General features: G+C 41.7%; 1 protein-coding gene across 2 annotated transcripts in view; it reads right to left on the reverse strand.

Annotated features, from left to right (window-relative positions):
• Positions 1–2,343: 2,343 nt before the first annotated feature.
• LOC117073115 (hyaluronidase-4) overlaps positions 2,344–20,748 on the reverse strand; it is a 41,796-nt gene continuing 23,391 nt past the window's right edge. Inside the window, exons 2-5 of one of the 2 annotated variants that reach the window (XR_004433115.1) lie at positions 19,601–20,605; positions 4,978–5,067; positions 3,740–3,796; positions 2,449–3,072 (exon numbers count right to left, since the gene is read on the reverse strand). Coding sequence is in view for 1 of the 2 variants with exons in the window: in XM_033193650.1 (XP_033049541.1) it covers positions 2,671–3,072; positions 4,978–5,067; positions 19,601–20,554 (1,446 nt within the window). In the remaining variant the exon portion in view is untranslated. Of the gene's footprint in view, positions 3,073–3,739; positions 3,797–4,977; positions 5,068–19,600; positions 20,606–20,748 lie in introns of both variants that reach the window. The other variant, XM_033193650.1, reaches the window with a different exon arrangement.

A 20,748-nucleotide genomic window follows, 5' to 3' on the forward strand; every position in this document is an offset into this window, starting at 1 on the left:
CCAGACTCATCTTGAGCAATTCCTGTCTTAGATCGGCCTGGAATCAGACATTTTCCTAGGAGGCCCTGGTTTCTTTATGAATAAATAAAATTTAGACACTTAGAGTATGTCAGATGGGTGCATTGCTAGTAGACCAGTTAATTTAACAGTTTTTCTTCCACAGGGTCAAAAAAAGCACTGACTGCCTGATATCAGAATCACTATATTTGTGAATTATATTTCTCTGTAAATTGGTTTTTAAAAAGTACAAATAAGTCTTCTATAGTTTCTGCTGAGATGTGATGGAAAGAAAACTAGTTGAAGTTTCAAAAGTAAAGGTTTAAAGCCTGGGAACTTCTGTGTGATATTAAGTAAGTCATTTCACTATTCTGAGTCACACATAATTTCTTGTACTTCAAAATAGAAATGTTACCTATCACAGCTTTTATGAGAACCAGTATTGAAAGTACTTCATAATAACAGCTAACATTTCCTAGAATGTTTTACATGCCAGCTTTTGTGCTATGTTACCTAGTTTATATCATTAAATCTGTATAAAAGGACAAAAATTATTTTTATTATTATTATTAATTATCTCCCTTTTATAAGGGAGAGCACCAAAGATTACAGTGACTGGTATCTTGCTGTTTCTATAAAGGAAATTTACAATGATCCCAAGAAGCGGAGGTCATCAAGCAGAGTAGGAGGTAGATTTCCTATCCAGGAGCAGTGAGCCAAATTAAATACACAGGTAATCTACAGCTGCAAAATGTGATAAATGATTGAATATAACCAGTAGTAGCAGACTAAATTAAGAAAAATGTTTAAATGCATTAAATTTATGCTTAAAATTAGAACAAGTATATTTGGATTCAATTACAAGAAGAGGAAGACAAAGTTATGATAGAAAGAAAACTCAGCAACTGGGATAACAAACTGGGCTCTTTTACAAACTCGCCATTTGAATTTGTCAAGAGATTTATTCTCTCCAGGTCTCAATTCTTCACAGGGGAATGAGGATATATGATTGTACAAGCTAATCTGTTAGGATAAAAATAGAACAGTAATGCTTGCGGAGAACTTTGCAATAACTCACTTTTGATGTGCAGAGTTAAAAAAAAATTACAACGTATTTATAGGTTCCACCAATTCAGGTTTCTGAATCACTCGTTAATTCCTTCATTTAACGATACTTGTTGAAGACCTACTGAGGTCTGAGCAGAGACTCAGAGTTGAAAAGAACGCACCTGGATTTCAAATGTTTCACAGAAAAACAGAGGTGAAGAAGGAGGTTGAATCAACTATAATTCCTTCTACAGCAGCGTCATATTTATTTTGAGTTTACCTTTCAAGTAGATTGTCTCCAGAAGAAGGAAGTCCTATCAATTAAGCATGACTCTCAAGAGAACAACACAATGTGTATAAGTGATTTTAAACAGAACATAGCATCAAGAAGTGAAAATTGCCCAAGACCCTATTTTATCCTGCACTTTTCCGTTACTTTGGTAGTCAAGAGTTGGTTGAGGCTGGGTGCAGTGGTTCACACCTACAATCCCGGAACTTGGGAGGCTGAGCAAGAGGATCTCTTGAGCCTAGAAGTCTGAGACTGGCCTGAATAACAAAACAAGACCCCATCACTACAAAAAAATAAAATAAAATAAAATCAGTTGAGGATCAACAGCAGAGTCCAAGTACATAAGGGGTATGTTATTCCATTTACTCCTCAGAATAATTAATTGAGGTAGGAGTTATATTACTGAATTTCAGATAACAAAACAGGGACTGTAGGTAACTTTCCCAAGGTCACACAATCAGATACTTAGTGAAACCATGATTCAAATTAGATGCAAAATGACTCTGAATTCACTATTCAAAAGTCATATATGGGAAGGGAAAAGCAAAAATATCTAACATTTCGCATAGGCCTCCTTTTCAATAGCACTTCTGGGCACCTTAAATGTCACTTTTTCTACATAATGATTTTTGCTAATATGGCTCCAGGTTCCAGATCTACAGCAGTGTCAGCGTAGGTCAACATGAATATTATCACAAAGCCTTCACAGTATTCAGACTGCCACGGTCTGTGAAGGAAGGACTCAAAGTGCCATCTTAGAATTGGTGCTTTGCAAGTTGGGAGTGACTCCCCCTTACCTCAGTCTCTGGCCCCTCATGAGAAGCCATGCCAGGAATGGTTCTTCACTCAATGAGTCCAGGTGGGAAATAGAAACCTAGTGTGAACCCGAGGCTAGAATAGAAACTGCAGTTAGTCCTCTTCAGTGGACCAGTTGACCAGGTGACCCCTTCTGTTAAATCAGATGATTACTTAGTAATGTGTCCTTAAATAAATTGCCACCTTGAAAAAAAGTCTTTGAAATGAATAATTTAATATTTCATATATAATTTTATGTATGTACATTCATGTAAAGACTAAATTATACTAGTTTTAGTTTAAATGCAACTTAAATATTCCAATAAAGAGGAAGTGTACATTGACTTTACTCCAGATCTGATTTCCTAGCCAGATTGGAGGCAAATAAAATAATACGTTTCTGTTTATGTTAAGTGACATACATAATGTCTACTTACAACACCTCTCAATAGAATTCATAAGAGAAAAAAATTGTCGTAAATTACATCCTTCTTTAAATGACTACGCTAGAGACCACAAAATTTCCTTTAAACTCAATTGTCTCACAAATGAACGCTTCGATAACTTGCTAAAAGCAGTAGACAAAGTGTCATTAGTGAACCAGGAGAAGGGGAAACCCCAGAACAGCCATCAGCCATCTTTACTTCTCTGCAATCAGCTCCTTCATATCCCTGATAACAATGACAGGAAAATGTATCTGCCATCACTGCCAGGTCTGTATCAGATGCTCTTCCTTTCACAGTAAATTCCCCATCCTCAGAGGCCTCTATGTGGTAACTTGCGGGGTTCAAGTGAAGGTAAGTGGGTGAGTTCCACATCTTCCTTATGCACCTCCCATTGTTCCTGCAGAGGTGAAAGCTGCATACCTCAGCAGCTCTGGTCACATTGGCTATGTAGCTCCCTAAATCAGAACTCACAAACTGCTTCACCTTTGTACAGTTGGCCTAGAAATGTGGAAAGAAATTGATTTTAGTGTTTCTCCCTGATAGAAATGTAGAAAGAAATCGACTTCAGTGTTTCTCGCTGGTACTGATAGAATTAGAGCTTCTAAAACAGTTCTTTGGTCTTGATTAAAACATAATGGCTTGGTTCCAGTTGTTGAACTTGTAGGCTCCTGGGCACTATAACAAGGATCCCAAATCAGAAAGGGGAGAGGTCTGAGGGGTGGGAGATGTATACTATGTTACAGTCAGGTTAAGCAACTGAACTTGCAAATGGCCCCCAGAATCAGCACATGGGACCTTGCCTTTCTCCAATTTACATTCTTTTTTTCTTCCTTCTAGCTCCCAAGTTAATGGGTATAAAAGGAAAAGGAACAAACCCAAATTAGGAATGTATCAGAACTGCTGCCCTCAGGCTACCATTCAGGTATGTGGGGCCTTCCCTGGTTGTGTTACAGCCTGAATCACAGTCCATCATTTATTGTCAAATCATCTTATTCCACCATTCTACCGAGTATTATAGCCTTCTGGACTTTCCTGTTAATTTCCATCAACTCTCCTGGGTTCTGTACTTCTAATACAATTCAAACACAGAAAAGTCTATATGGTAACTTTTGTGTATATGGTTCCTATTACCTGTTCTAAACAGAGGCCACCTGTGTGCGCCCACCTTCCTGATGAAGCTCTTCTGATGAGCCACCAAGGGGCTGGGGTGGAGATATCACACCTGAGAAGTCAGGAATTAATCCTCTGGGTTTCTTTCTAATTCTCATATGTGGGCATAGGCATAAACAGTTTCATAAACATTATCTCAGTAGCAACAAACTGAGACTGTGAAATTCTAAGAATAATATCAGATCATCATGGACTTGCAAAAACCTCAATTTAGCAAAAAGTGTCAAGGGTACCAGTATTCAAGGTAAAATGCATTACACTATAGAAATATAAACAAACCACATCTGGAAATATGGAAGAAATTATAATTAATATGGATTGGGGAAAACTAAGAATCTTTCCTGAAGTAAAAAAATATCTCAGCTGAGAGAAATTTGAAGAGCCATATAAATCTTTTTCTTTTTCTTTTTTTTTTGAAATGGAGTCTCACTCTTTCACCCAGGCTCAAGTGCGATGTCATCATCTTGGCTCACTGCAACCTCTGCCTCCCGGCGTCAAGCCATTCTCCTGCCTCAGCCTCCCAAGCAGCTGGGATTACAGGCATATGTCATCACACTCGCCTAATTTTTATATTTCTAGTAGAGCTTGGCTTTCTCCATGTCAGTCAGGCTGGTCTCGAACTCCTGGCCTGAAGTGATCCCACCTCCCAAAGTGCAGGAATTACAGGTCTGAGATACCGTGCCCAGCCATAAATGTTATTTTAAATGCTGTTAATTTTTAGCTCATTTCTCTGTAGAGAAAAAATAACTTCAATGTGGAGAATTAAAAAGTTACCACCTGTTTCTACCTCTCAAAATAGTACATAACACATTTTCTATAGTCGTTAAAATGCAAGGTGTCCATCATCAAACTGTGGCTAATGCCAACTTTACCACTAACTATCCTAAATAGCTGTTAACCTAGTTGGTTTCCTCTCTAGTTTCACCATCTGTAAATGAGGACGATGGTCACTACCTCATATGACCAGGAAGTGAGCAAATCCGACTCAAAAAATCTCTTAGCACAACCTTAGTGTATCATAAATATTCATCAAATGTCAGTGTTATTATTACTATCTTTATAAAAGTTAACTATTTTTTAGCCTTTTCTATGTATCAGGCACTGATTTGGAATATTTATTCTAAAGCTGGTTTGCTATGGAAGTCATGAGAGCTTTATTAGAGTAAGTTCTCCAAGAAAGCAGAGAAATACTTAAAAAAAACCATTAAATATACCTTCAAGATACTGACTTACCTTGGATGAAGTTAAATTCATGTCTCCCCAAATAACAATGCCTGCAGCTCCCAAGGCAGCACTTTCTCCTATGGTGCTGACTAGATCTTGCTAGATTGAAGAGAGTAGAGTTCATTATTAATTTGAATGTAAAACAACCCACCAGGGGCCAGGCGCAGTGGTGCACGCCTGTAATCCCAGCACTTTGGGAGGCCGAGGTGGGTGGATCACAAGGTCAAGAGTTTGAGACCAGCATGGTCAACATGTTGAAACCCCGTCTCTACTAAAAATCAAACAAAAAAATTAGCCAGGCGTGGTGGTGGATGCCTGTAATCCCAGCTGCTCAGAGGCTGAGGCAGGAGAATCGTTTGAACCCAGGAGGTGGAGGTTGCAGTGAGCCGAGATCACACCATTGCACTCCAGCCTGGATGACAGGGCGAGACTCTGCCTCAAAAACAAAAAACAAAAAACCCACCAGGGATTAGGATTAGAGTCTGAGTTCAGTATAACAGGTCTGGTACTGAGCTCATATACTCCTTAGATACTATTTTCTATTTTCTTAGAGTGACACAAACGCTGAATAAACCAATGCTCAAAAATCACACTCTGTAACCATATGCAAAAACATAAAAATATTTTTAAAGAAAAACATATTTTGCCATGCAGGATGTTATTTTGAAAACAATGAGTCTGTAAATGCTTATCAGAAACTATTTAATTGAAATAAATCAGGGCACATACCCACATACCAGGTCATATGTATGTGTTCCGGGAAAAGAATCCAGAAGTTTTCCTTCTCCAAATGGGATCCTCTTAACCAGGTTCCTTTTCCATTTTGCAACATGCCCCAGTAACACTTCATCCTCACAGTTATTTGGATGGGTTTATATCATTTCAATTCCAAGGCCAGGCAAAGAAGCAACGTTAAGGGCTTGCAGGCTCTGATTTGGTCCAGCTTTTATATTTGTCCCTGAAATTATGTGTGTTTAATTTCTAAGTATCTGGCCTAATGGGCTTTATTTATGATTCATCCAGTCATGGTAAAGTCGCTGGAATTTTCTGCAATATGGTTAAGATAGACAAAGGTAAGGTTTTAGCAGAGAAAATTTTGATTTTATAATCTTAAAGGGTTATTGTTTTAGTATTTAAAGATTAACATGGATCTAGGCCGTTTACTGGAGGAAATTAAGATTGGAATATACGTAGTTGATTTCCTAGTTTGTTAAATTATAACACATTCCCCCAATCTTTAGGATACTAAGCATTCACCTTTTACTCCAAGGGTGAATTTCTACCAATTAAATGCTAGAAAATGTTATTAGGTGATTTGGTGGAAAACAAAAGCAGAACTGTAAATGCTATTTTGCCATTGGGCACTTAATATTAATACTTGAGAGATAAATCTCTTTATCTGATACTTTTATTGTCTAACACTCAAATTAAAGGTTTTACAAGATCAGTTTTTAAAGTTTTTATTTGTTTGTTTGTTTCTGGGTAATTGTCTTGTGACTTTTAGCAAGGAAAGAGATTTTGGTTTAAACTAATTTCCCTTTCAGGTTAACATCCATTTTCATTTCGTACAATTATAATATCTGCTGAACAGGTCATAGCTGACATGACAGGAAGGAGAGGCTCAAATGAGATAATATAAATGAAAGAATTTTGAAAATTGTCAATGGCACGATGAACAGGGACAGAGAAGGGGCCATCCCTGCAGTACCAAGACTGAAGACTCTGCTGAGTCCATGTCCACTCCCTCTCTGGGCAAAGACTTAAGGGAGCAGAACTCCTCATTCCCCTCACTTTGAAACTTCCCTGAAAATGGTGTCATACAGTCACATGGTGTGATCAAGGCAGAAATCCCCAACAGCTCTCCTTTTGATTAAGGCATTGTCATCAAAGGAAAATAAAGACATAACATTTACATTTTATATTTATAGGTTATTGATCTATAGTAAGTATGTAAGTGGCAGATGTTTCTGGTGAAAAGCCACACACACCTTCTGAGGTTGCTGTCAGTTTCTTCCAAATTAGTTTTCAAATCAGTTTCTCACCAAATTAGTTCACTGTCACCTCACAGAGAGCAGGGTGTTGAATGAATCACAAAGTAGCTATGTTTTGGGGATCAGAAAAGCAAGGGCACTACCCAGCGAGGAAAGTCACAGATAAAAGTGCCTCTGGGTGCAGATTGGGACACCTGAAAGCTTGAGCCACAGGGGTGTTGTCACATTAAGGAGAAAGAAAGGAACAAAGAAGATGAACTGAAAAGGAGCCTCCCAGGACCCACTGTGGCACAGGGTGCTTTGCGCCTACACAGGATCCTCCGACCTGAATCATGGTTTCAGAAGCAGAGGGTAGGGCTACTCAGGGGATTCACTCAACACTTCCGTGTCAGTCCCTGACCAGAGTGCATGTAAGCAAGGTGCCCACTGTGGGGAGCTGGAGCATTACTAATGAGCTGCCTTTGTGCCGTACCAGAGACAGAATGAATTAATGACAAGGATAAACATCTTTAAATCTATAGGCAAGGAAACTCCTCTTGTTAATTTTTAAAAGCATATCTCACAGATGGAACAGGAGGTCATTATCTTAAGTGAAATAACTCAGAAACAGAAAGTAAAATATCACGTTTTTACTGGTAAGTAGGAGCTAAACGATGAGTAAATATGGACATACAGAGTACAATAATAGACATTGGAGACTCCAAAAGATAAAAGGGTGGAGGAGAGTGAGGGATAAGAAATGACCTGTCGGGTAAAATGTACACTTTTCAGGTGATGGGTACCCTAGAAGCCCAGACTTCACTACCACTCAATATATCCATGTAACAAAACTGCACTTGTACCCCCTAAATGTTTACAAATGGAAAACTAATAATAAATAATAAATGTTTTAAAAGCACAGCATCAGATTATATCTAGGTTGCATTCATATGTAAATAATATAGGCAATCTTCTGGGTGAAATGAGGTTTGACTGCCTCTGTATTCCCCAAGCTATAGCTACTGCCTGAGATTCCACTCTTAAATATCCCATGTGTAAGTTTAAGGCTTTGATGGCTGTTAAAAAAGTAATAGCCATACCACATAGGTTTCTGTAGAACTTCAGGTTTTCATATGCATGTTCTCATTTGATTTTCATCATACTTTTGCTAGGTCAGTAGGGCAGGTAATATTGTCTCATTTTGTACATGAAGACACCAAATCCAGGGAGGTTAAGAGATTTGCTACTTACTAGTGAATCTTCTTTGTAATCTTAACTGTATGTGTGTGCATTTTAAAATTCAGACATTGTTGGCAAAATCAGAAGTGGAAGCCATTAATGGTCATTAAGAGTGTGGTACAAATGAATATCAGGCTTTTTAAAAATTATAGGCAGGATTCTTCTAGGACTCGCCCTTTTCATTCAACTGTCTCTAAGATTCACACATACTGAGATATGTTGTTGTAATTCATTCATTTTTACTACTTTGTTTAATTGAATTAAATATGTAAAAGTTCAAAAAAGTTAAAAAATAAAAATAAATAAAAGTTAGATGTTGAACTTACCAAAAAAAAAAAAAAAATTATAGGCAGGGCCAGGCGCCGTGGCTCACGCCTGTAATCCTAGCACTTTGGAAGGCCAAGGCGGGTGGATCTCTTGAGATCAGGAGCTCGAAACCAGCCTGGCCAACACGGCAAAACCCCATCTCTACTAAAACCCCAAAAATTAGCTGGACATAGCAGTGCATGCATGTGATCCCAGCTACTTGGAGGCTGAGGCAGGAGAATCACTTGAACCCAGGAGGCAGAGGTCATAGTGAGCCGAGATCATGCCAGTGCACTCCAACCTGTACGACAGAGGGAAACTCAACTAAAAATAAATAAATAAATAAAAATAAAAATTATGGGCAGATTTTTAAAGTCAATAGGGTACAATGGTGGGTACACTTATAGTTTAAAACACTTGGAAATAGCTTGTCACTTGGAAAAAATAGAGTGCAGGATGAGATGAAACCCAAACTGTTGCTCCTTTTTTCCTGAGAGGGAAAAGAGCATTTCCAAGGCTACAGCTACTAGAAAAAGAAGCTTATCCCAGGTTCACAGAATGTGCAGAATGTCCCAGTAGTCTAAATTCATCTTTTGAAATGAACATTTTGTCCCATAGAGTTTATTGTTTCTTCTAAAAGTCAATTTATTATCACTAAAGAAAGGAACTTGGTTGAGTCAAATATAGAAAAGATGTTTTATAAAAGAAGCTGGTATTTAGATTTTGATTCAATTCCAGAGTCAACATTATTTTGTAAAGATTTAGATTACTTGCTTTCTTTTTTTTTTTTTTTTTTTTTTGAGATTGAGTTTCCCTCTGTTGCTCAGGCTGGAGTGCAGTGGCGCAATCTCGGCTCACTACAACCTTTGCCTCCCAGATTCAAGCAATTCTGTGTCTCAGGCTCCCCAGTAGCTGGGATTACAGGCACCTGCCACCACACCTGGCTAATTTTTCTATTTTTAGTAGAGATGGGGTTTCAATATCTTGGTCAGGCTGGTCTTGAACTCCTGACCTCATGATCCACCTGCCTCAGCCTCCCAAAGTGCTGGGATTACAGGCATGAGCCACTGCACCCAGCCTAGGTAACTTTTTAAAACCTTTCAGACTGTACTGACTTCCTATTCTTCTTCATAAATTATTTATCACTGATTTTTCTAGGTGGTATGAAGAGAAGTTCACAGTAGAGACTTTATTTCCTTCCTCCTTCACCTCATGAATGACCTCGGAGGAATGGCACTTAGCATATTTCATACATATGCATCATTTCTCCCTCTGATGAATACACTCCATTTATGTTCCAAAGATACCTGGTCACTGTAAAATACCTCACCTGGGTATTTTCTATGCCTCCTCGTTAGGATGCCTAGAAGTCAGTATCAGGCCTCTGAGCCCCAAGCTAAGCCATGTATCCCCTGTGACCTGCACATATAGGTCCAGATGGCCCAAAGCAAGTGAAGAATCACAAAAGAAGTGAAAATGGCTGGTTCTTGCCTTAACTGATGACATTCCACCACAAAAGAAGTGAAAATGGCTGGTCTCTGCCTTAACTGGTGACATTACCTTGTGGAATTCCTTCTCCTGGCTCATCCTGGCTCCAAAGCTCCCCCACTGAGCACCTTGTGATCCCCACCCCTGCCCGCCAGAGAACAAACCCCTTTGACTATAATTTTCCACTACCCACCCAAATCTTATAAAATGGCCCACCCTTATCTCCCTTTGCTGACTATCTTTTCAGACTCAGCCCACCTGCACCCAGGTGATTAAAAAGCTTTATTGCTCACATAAAGCCTATTTGGTGGTCTCTTCACACAGACATGCATGAAGTTTGGTGCCATGACTCGAATCAGGGGACCTCCCTTGGGAGATCAATCCCATCCTCCTGCTCTTTGCTCCATGAGAAATATCCACCTACGACCTCGGGTCCTCAGACTGACCAGCCCAAGGAACATCTCACCAATTTTAAATTGGGTAAGCGGCCTCTTTTTACTCTCTTATCCAGCCTCTCTCACTATCCCTCAAACTCTTTCTCCTTTCACTCCTGGCACCATCTTTCAATCCCTCCCTTCTCTTAATTTCAGTTCCTTTCCTTTTCTTGTAGAGACAGAGGAGACACGTTTTATCTGTGAACCCAAAACTCTGGCACCAGTCATGGACTTGGGAAGACAGTCTTCCCTTGGTGTTTAATCACTGCGGGGACCCCTGCTTGATTATTCACCCACGTTTCAGAGGTGTCCGATCACCATGGGGACACCTGCCTTGGTCCTTCACCCTTAGTGGCAAGCACCACTTTTTTGGGGGTCAAGTACCCCCTTCCCCTTCTCTCCATGTCTCTATCCTTTCTTTTCTCTCCACTTTTCTGGGGGACAAGCACCCCCCACCCCTTCTCTCTGTGTCTCTACCCTCTCATTTCTCTGGGCTTACCTCCTTAACTATGAGCAACCTTCCACTCTCTATTCCTCCCTCTTCTCCCTTAGCCTGTGTTCTCAAAAATTTAAAACCTCTTCAACTCATACCTGACCTAATACGCGAATGCCTTATTTTCTTCTGCAATGTCGCTTGACCCCAGTGCAAATTGGATAATGGCTCTAAATGGCCAGAAAATGGCACTTTCAATTTCTCCATCCTACAAGATCTAGATAATTTTTGTCAAAAAGTGGGCAAATGGTCTGAGGTGCCCTACATCCAGGCATTTTTCACACTTCATTCCCTCCCTAGTCTCTGTTCCCAATGTGATTCCTCCTAAATCCTTTTTCTTTCCCTCGCACCTGTACCCTCAGTTCCAACTCCAAGCGCCGTTGAGTCTTTCCAATCTTCCTTTTCTACAGACCCATCTGACCTCTCCCCTCCTCCCCAGTCTGCTCGTCACCAGGCTGAGCTAGGTCCCAATTCTTCCTCAGCCTCTGCTCCTCCACCCTATAATCCTTCTATCACCTCCCTTCCTGACACCCGGTCCTGCTTACAGTTTAGTTCCATGACTAGCTCTCCCCCACCTGCCCAACAATTTCCTCTTAGAGAGGTGGCTGGAGCTGAAGGCATAGTCAGGGTACATGTGCCTTTTTCTCATCAGACCTCTTTCAGATGTGTCAGCATTTAGGTTCTTTCTCATCAGACCCCACTAAATATATACAAGAATTCCAATATCTAACTCTGTCCTACAATTTAACCGGGAGTGACTTAAATGTCATCCTAACTTCTACCCTCTCCCCAGATGAATAGGAAAGCGTTTTTTCTCTGGCCCAATCTCACACTGACAACCATTGGCTCCACGAGCCAGACCTCCAGGAAGGCATTAGAGCAGTTCCCTGAGAGGATCCCCAGTGGAACTATCAGTCAGATTCCCCAGGTATAGCTAGGAGAGATTGCACGATTTCCTGCCTAGTTGAAGGGCTTAAAAGGGCAGCTTACAAAGCTGTTAATTATGACAAGCTTAAAGAAACTACCCAAGGTAAAGATGAAAACCCAGCCCAGTTCATGGCTTGTTTGGCAGCAACCCTGAGCTTTACAGCCCTAGATCCTGAAGGGTCAGAATCCCATCTCATTCTAAATATGCATTTTATCACCCAGTCAGCTCCTGACATTAGAAAAAAGCTTCAAAAATTAGAATCCAGCCCTCAAACCCCACAACAGGAATTAATTAACCTAGCCTTCAAGGTGTACAATAATAGAGAGAAGGCAGCCAGATGGCAACGCATTTCTGAGTTACAATTACCTGCCTCTGCTGTGAGACAAAACCCATTCACACCTCCAGCACACGGGAACTTCTATTGCCTAAGCTGCACATCCCTAAGCCGCAGCAGTCAAGCATTCCTACAGGACTTCCTCCATCAGGATCTTGCTTCAAGTGCCAGAAATCTGGCCACTGGGCCAAGGAATGCCCACAGCCCAGGATTCCTCCCAAGCCATGTCCCATCTGTGGAGGGACCCACTGGAAATCAGACTGCCTAGCTCGCCCAGCAGCCACTCCTAGAGCTCCTAAAGCTCTAGTACAAGGCTCTCTGACTGACCCTTTCCCAGATCTGCTCAGTTTGGCGGCTGAAGACTGACGCCGCCCGATCGCCTCTTAAGCCCCCTGGACCATCACAGACGCCAAGCCTCGGGTAACTCTCACAGTGGAGGGTACGTCCATCCCCTGTGTAATCAATACAGGGGCTACCCTCTCCACATTATCTTCTTTTCAAGGGCCTGTTTCCCTTGCCCCCATAACTGTTGTGGGTATTGACGGCCAAGCTTCAAAACCCCTTAAAACTCCCCTACTCTGGTGCCAACTTGGACAACATTCTTTTATGCACTCTTTTTTAGCTATCCCCACCTGCCCAGTTCCCTTATTAGGCTGAGACATTGTAACCAAATTATCTGCTTCCCTGACTATTCCTGGACTACCACCACATCTCATTGCCCCCCTTCTTCCCAATCCAAAGCTTCCTTTGCATCTTCCTCTCGTATTCCCCCATCTTAACCCACAAGTATGGGGCACCTCTACTCCCTCCCTGGCAACCAATCACATGCCCATTACTATCCCATTAAAACCTAATCACCCTTACCCTGCTCAACACCAATATCCCATCCCGCAGCATGCTTTAAAAGGATTAAAACCTGTTATCACTCGCCCGCTACAGCATGGGCTTCTAAAACCTATAAATTCTCCTTACAATTCCCCCATTTACCTGTCTGAAAATTGGACAAGTCTTATAGGTTAGTTCAGGATGTGCACCTTATCAACCAAATTGTTTTGCCTTTCCACCCTGTACTGTCCAACCCGTACACTCTTTTGTCCTCAATATCTTCCTCCACAACTCACTATTCCATTCTTGATCTTAAAGATGTTTTTTTCACTATTTTCCTGCACCCCTCATTCCAGCCTCTCTTTGCTTTTACCTGGACTGACCCTGACACCCATCAGTCCCAGCAGTGACTACCTGTGCTGTGCTGCCACAAGGTTTCAGGGACAGCCCTCATTACTTCAGCCAAGCTCTTTCTCATGATTTACTTTCTTTCTACCCCTCTGCTTCTCACCTTATTCAATATATTGATGATCTTCTACTTTGTAGCTCCTCCTTTGAATCTTCTCAACAAGACACCCCCCTGCTCCTTCAACATTTATTCCCCAAAGGATATCAGGTATTCCCCTCCAAAGCTCAAATTTCTTCTCCATCCGTTTCCTACCTCAGCATAATTCTTCATAAAAACACACATGCTCTCCCTGCCGATCGTCTCCAACTGATCTCTCAAACCCCAACACCTTCTACAAAACAATAACTCCTTTCCTTCCTAGACATGGTTCGATACTTTTTCCTTCAGATACCTGGTTTTGCCATCCTAACAAAACCATTATATAAACTCACAAAAGGAAACCTAGCTGACCCCATAGATCCTAAATCCTCTTCCCATTCCTTGAAGACAGCTTTAGAGACTGCTCCCACACTAGCTCTCCCTGACTCATCCCAACCCTTTTCATTACACACAGCTGAAGTGCAGGGCTATGCAGTTGGAATTCTTACACAAGGACTGGGACCGTGTCCTGTAGCCTTTTTGTCCAAACAACTTAACCTTACTGTTTTAGGCTGGCCATCATGCCTCCTTGCAGTGGCTGCTGCCACCCTAATACTTTTAGAGGCCCTCAAAATCACAAACTATGCTCTCATAACTTCCAAAATCTATTTTCTTCCCCACACCTGATGCATATACTTTCTGCTCCCTGGCTTCTTCAGCTATAGTCACCCTTTGTTGAGTCTCCTACAATTACCATTATTCCTGGCCCTGACTTCAATGCAGCCTCCCACATTATTCCAGATACCACACCTAACACCCATGACTGTATCTCTCTGATCCACCTGACATTCACCCCATTTTCCCATATTTCCTTCTTTCCTGTTCCTCACCCTGATCACATTTGGTTTATTGATGGCAGTTCCACCAGGCCTAATCGCCACTCACCAGCAGAGGCAGGCTATGCTATAGTATCTTCCACATCTATCATTGAGGCTACCACTCTGCCCCTCTCCACTACCTCTCAGCAAGCCGAACTCATTGCCTTAACTTGGGCCCTCACTCTTGCAAAGGGACTACGCATCAATATTTATACTGACTCTAAATATGCCTTTCATACCCTGCACCACCATGCTGTTATATGGGCAGAAAGAGGTTTCCTCACTACACAAGGGTCCTCCATCATTAATGCCTCTTTGATAAAAACTCTTGTCAGGGCCACTTTACTTCCAAAGGAAGCTGTAGTCATTCACTGCAAAGGCCATCAAAAGGTGTCAGATCCCATTGCTCTAGGCAATGCCTATGCTGATAAGGTAGCTAAAGAAGCAGCTAGCATTCCAGCTTCTGTCCCTCATGGTCAGTTTTTTCTCCTTCTCATTGGTCACTCCCATGTATTCCCCCACTGAAACTTCCACCTATCAATCTCTTCCCACATAAGGCAAATGGTTCTTAGACCAAGGAAAATATCTCCTTCCAGACTCACAGGCCCACTCTATTCTGTCATCATTTCATAACCTCTTCCATGTAGGTTATAAGCCACTAGCCAGTCTCTTAGAACCTCTCATTTCCTTTCCATCGTGGAAATCTATCCTCAAGGAAATCACTTCTCAGTGTTCTGTCTGCTATTCTACTCCCCCTCAGGGATTGTTCAGGCCTCCTCCCTTCCCTGCACATCAAGCTCGAGAATTTGCCCCTGCCCAGGACTGGCAAATTGACTTTACTCACCTGCCCTGAGTCAGGAAACTAAAATACCTCTTGGTCTGGGTAGACACTTTCACTGGATGGGTAGAGGCCTTTCCCACAGAGTCTGAGAAGGCCACTGTGGTCATTTCTTCCGTTCTGTTAGAGATAATTCCTCAGTTTGGCCTTCCCACCTCTATACAGTCTGATAACGGACCGGCTTTTACTAGTCAAATCACTCAAGCAGTTTCTCAGGCTCTTGGTATTCAGTGGAAACTTCATATCCCTTACCATTCTCAATCTTCAGGAAAGGTAGAACAGACTAATCGTCTTTTAAAGACACACCTCACCAAGCTCAGCCTCCAACTTAAAAAGGACTGGACAGTACTTTTACCTCTTTCCCTTCTCAGAATTAGAGCCTGTCCTCAAGATGTTATAGGGTACAGTCCATTTGAAATTTTATATGGATGCACTTTCTTGCTCAGCCCCAACCTTGTCCCAGACACCAGCCCTCTAGGCAACTATCTTCTCGTCCTCCAGCAGGCTAGACAGGAAATTAGCCAGGCTGCTAATCTTCTCTTGCCTACTCCAGATTCCCAGCCATATGAAGACACCCTAGCTGGACGATCAGTTCTTATTAAGAATCTGACCCCTCAAACTCTACAACCTTGATGGACCAGACCTTACTTAGTCATCTATAGTACCCCAACTGCCGTTTGTCTGCAGGATCCTGCCCACTGGGCTCATTATTCCAGAATAAAGCTGTGTTCATCAGACAACCAGCCTAATACCTCCTCTTTCTCCTGGAAGTTGCAAGTACTCTCCCCTACTTGCCTTAAACTCACTCGCATTTCTGAAGAACAGTAATAACCCTTATGAGCCTAATACATCCCTTCATTCTATTAGGTCTGTTCATCCTTACCCTACTTTTTCCAACAGGGCTTTACGCAGTCACCCCCACTACTTGGACTGAGCCCCAAAAACTAGTCATCCCTGCTATCTTCTGTCTAGTCATACTCCTATTTATCGTTCTCAACTACTCATAAATGCCCTACTCTTGTTTACACTGCTGGTTTACACTGTTTCTCCAAGACATCACAGCTGATATCTCCTGGTGCTATCCCTAAATGGCCACTCTTAACTCCCTCTTAGAGTGGATAGATGATCTTTGCTGGCAGGGCACCCTCCAATACTTTCACCCTGATGAAGTTCTATTCTTTACTTTTATACTCACTCTTATTCTCATTCCCATCCTTATGCCACCCTCTACCTCTCCCCAGCTATCTCCACCACACTATCAACGTTACTCACTCTCTCCTAGCTGTTTCTAATCCCTCCTTAGCCAACAATTGCTGGCTTTGCATTTCCCTTTCTTCCAGCACCTACACAGCTGTCCCTGCCTTACATACAGACTGGGCACCTGTCTCCCTACACCTCCGAACTTCCTTTAACAGCCCTCACCTTTATCCTCCTGAAGAACTTCTTTACTTTCTAGACAGGTCCAGCAAGATCTCCCCAGACATTTCACATCAGCAAGCTGCCACCCTCCTCTGCACTTAGTCAAAAAACCTTTCTCTTTATATCAACTCTACTCCCCCCATATTTAGACCCCTCACAACACAAACTACTATTCCTGTGGCTGCTCCTTTATGTATCTCTCGGCAAAGACCCACTGGAATTCCCCTGGGTAGCCTTTCACCTTTTCGTTCATCTCCACAGCCCAACTACACACATCACTGAAACAATTGGAGCCTTCCAGCTCCATATTACAGACAAGCCCTCAATCAATACCGGCAAACTTAAAAACATTAGCAGTAATTATTGCTTAGGAAGACACTTACCCTGTATTTCACTCCATCCTTGTCTACCTTCCCCTTTGTCATCAGACTCTCCTCCCAGCCCCTCTTCTTGTTTACTCATACCAAGCCCCATAAATAACAGTGAAAGTTTGCTCATAGACACTCAATGTTTTCTCATACACCATGAAAATCAAATCTCCCCCTCTACACAGTTACCCCATCAGTCCCCTTTACAACCTCTGACAGCTGCCGCCCTAGCTGGATCCCTAGGAGTCTGGGTAGAAGACACCACTTTCAGTACTCCTTTTCATCTTTTTACTTTGCATTTCCAGCTTTGCCTCATACAAGTCTCTTCTTCCTCTGTGGCGTTCTATCTACATGTGTCTACCCACTAATTGGACAGGTACATGCACACTAGTTTCCCTTACTCCAAAAATTCAATTTGCAAATGGGACTGAAGAGCTCCCTGTTCCCCTCATGACACCAACACAACAAAAAAGAGTTATTTCACTAATTCCTTTGCTTGTCAGTTTAGGACTTTCTGCCTCCACTATTGCTCTTGGTACTGGAACAGCAGGCATTTCAACCTCTGTCACTACATTCCATAGCCTCTCTAATGACTTCTCTGCTAGCAACACAGACATATTACAAGCTTTATCAGTCATCCAGGCCCAAGTTGACTCTTTAGCTGCAGTTGTCCTCCAGAACCGCCAAGACCTTGACTTGCTCACTGCTGAAAAAGGAGGACTCTGTATATTTTTAAATGAATAGTGTTGTTTTTACCTAAATCAATCTGGCCTGGTGTATGACAACATAAAAAAACTCAAGGATAGAACCCAAAAACCCACCAATCAAGCAACTAATTACGCTGAACCCCCTTGGGCACTCTTTAATTGGATGTCCTGGGTCCTCCCAATTATTAGTCCTTTAATACCTGTTTTCTCCTTCTTTTATTTGGACCTTGTATCTTCCATTTAGTTTCTCAATTCATCCAAAATCGTATCCAGGCCATCACCAATCATTCTACATGAAAAATGCTCCTTCTAACAACCCCACAGTATCACCCCTTACCACAAAATCCTCCTTCAACTTGACCTCTCCTACTCTAGGTTCCCACATGACCCCTAATCCTGCTCAAAGCAGCCCTGAGAAACATTGCCCATTATCTCTCCATGCCACCCCCCAAAACTTTTCACTGCCCCAACACTTCAATACTATTTTATGGTATTTTTCTTATTAATATAAGAAGGCAGGAATGTCAGGCCTCTGAGCCCAAGCTAAGCCATCGTATCCCCTGTGACCTGCATGTATATATACATCCAGATGGCCTGAAACAAGTAAAGAATCACAAAAGAAGTGAAAATGGCTAATTCCTGCCTTAACTGATGACATTCCACCACAAAAGAAGTGAAAATGGCTGGTCCCTGCCTTAACTGATGACATTATCTTGTGAAATTCCTTCTCCTGGCTCATCCTGGCTCAAAAGCTTCCCCACTGATCACCTTGTGACCCCCATCCCTGCCCACCAGAGAACAACCCCCTTTGACTGTAATTTTCCACTACCCACCCAAATGCTATAAAATGGCCCCACCCCATCTCCCTTTGCTGACTCTCTTTTTCGACTCAGCCCGCCTGCACCCAGGTGATTAAAATGCTTTATTGCTCACACAAAGCATGTTTGGTGGTCTCTTCACACAGATGCATGTGAAACTCAGAACATCTTTAACAGATATTGGTGAGTTGAAATTTGCAATGGTGCAGAAAGGAAAAATGCCTCTGTTAAAATATATTAAACCACTGGTGTCCAGTAATACCTGAAAACATCACTGCATCACATGTGAAGCCCTCCACAAGTCCCAAGGCTTCTCAATGTAGAAAAGTTACACAAAATTATCCAAATCCAAAGATTAGGCTGGGCACGGTGGCTCATGCCTGTAATCCCAGCACTTTGGGAGGCCAAGGCTGGTGGATCACCTGAAATCAGGAGTTCAAGATCAACCTGTCCAACGTGGTGAAACCCCATCTTTACTAAAAGGACAAAAATTAGCTGGGCATGGTGGTGGGTGCCTGTAAACCCGGCTACTTGGGAGACTGAGGCAGAAGAATCACTTGAACCCCGGAGGTGGAGGTTGCAGTGAGCCAAGACTGCATCATTGCACTCCAGCCTGGGTGACAAGAGCAAAAAACTCCGTCTTGAAGAAAAAAAAAAATTAGGATACCCACTACTTTCCCCAGAATTTTTCGTTTAAGTGGCTAGACAATTCTGCTTCCACATGTATGAGCAAACACTCCATTTCAAAACATCCTTTTTGATTATCTACCTGCTCACTGTTGATCATTTTGATAACCTTCCAGAATGCCCAATTGTGAATATAGTTAAAGTTGGTGTGCAGGAAATGTAATAGTTGCTGGTATCTACTTTAACCCTTTCTCACCTTACTTTGTTCCTTAAGAGAATAATAATGAATAAGATAATCAAAATTCAGTTGTCATAAATGAAGAGTCTAAACGCATGACTAGTCAAGGAAGAATTATGCTCCTACATAACAGACCATTAATTGAAATCAGTTCTTCAAAGAACATAATTAACAAAGAAATGTCCTTTTAGAGATAAGGAGGAAATCCCCCACCATTGGACAAGAAGTTTCTTACCTTAGAAAGAAAAAATAAAGGTTCATCTCTGTACCCTAGCCTTGTGTAGACAAATACAGGCAGAGCATAATCGTGAGATGTCATGGTAGAGATCCTCATGGATTCATGCACCCGAAATTGGGAGAAGCGCAAAATGTTTTCACTGTCTCCAAGGGATTTCCAGACACCGATAGAAGGATATAAAGCAGCACTGCTGTTCCAGAGCCAAGAGAGCTCATTGTTCCTCAAGACTTCCTCTTCCGGGCATGACCCAGTATAGTTTGGGGCATAAACATTGTAATTGTGACAATCAGGATATAAATAATAACCCCAAAGACCTTTGGGTCGACTCTTAATTCCCAATTTGATGGTTTCCTTCATGAAAGCTTTTGCGCTTTCTTCAAAGGTCACTTTAGCTAAATATTCAATATCCATAGCTGATACATTCTTTCCCATATCAGAAATAAGCTTTCTTGACTTCTTTCTGTAGACATCTTTTGCATTCCAGTTCCGGGCCCACTGTGGTCGCCAATATTCCCAATCTATAACGGCAAGTCCACTGAAATCTTCAGCAGGGATGTAATAATTAATATCTTGGTCAGCTTTTTCCAGATGTACTTGTAAACTTATGTTCTGTGGGAGACCTCCATTAATGGGGACCCCTTGTGATGTATACCACGGATAGTATCCCAATCTGTTGACATAAAATATAGTGACATTTTGCCCCCTGGCCTTGGCCAGTGGGCTTCCAATCACTGGAAACATTTTCAAATTTAGTCTTAAATTATATTTTATCAAACACTGATCTGTTGGAGCATTCCAAGCAGCTATAAAAGGTTTTCTTTGATAAATTGGAAGTCGAGCAGGTTTTAGACAAGAGATAGACTTTAGAATAAAAAATATAAGGAGCCATGAAGTGAGATGTACTGGTTGAACAACACAAAGCCTTAGCTGTCCTTCAGATAACACTTTCATGGTAAGATAAAAATCTTATGTTATCTTCTGCTTTAGTGCACTCTGGAAGACCTGTGGAGAGATTTAATTTCCTGTTAGGCATAGTTTTGAGGAACAAGACTCAAATAGGCCTATAAATAAATGGCGATATAGAAGCAGATGTAGAGACCTAGCTTCTATTCAGGGGCAGGAAATGCAATTCAACAGACATTCAT

Source organism: Trachypithecus francoisi, unplaced genomic scaffold (assembly GCF_009764315.1).
Source record: "Trachypithecus francoisi isolate TF-2019V2 unplaced genomic scaffold, Tfra_2.0 Lachesis_group4, whole genome shotgun sequence".
Classification (NCBI taxonomy): Eukaryota; Metazoa; Chordata; class Mammalia; order Primates; family Cercopithecidae; genus Trachypithecus; species Trachypithecus francoisi.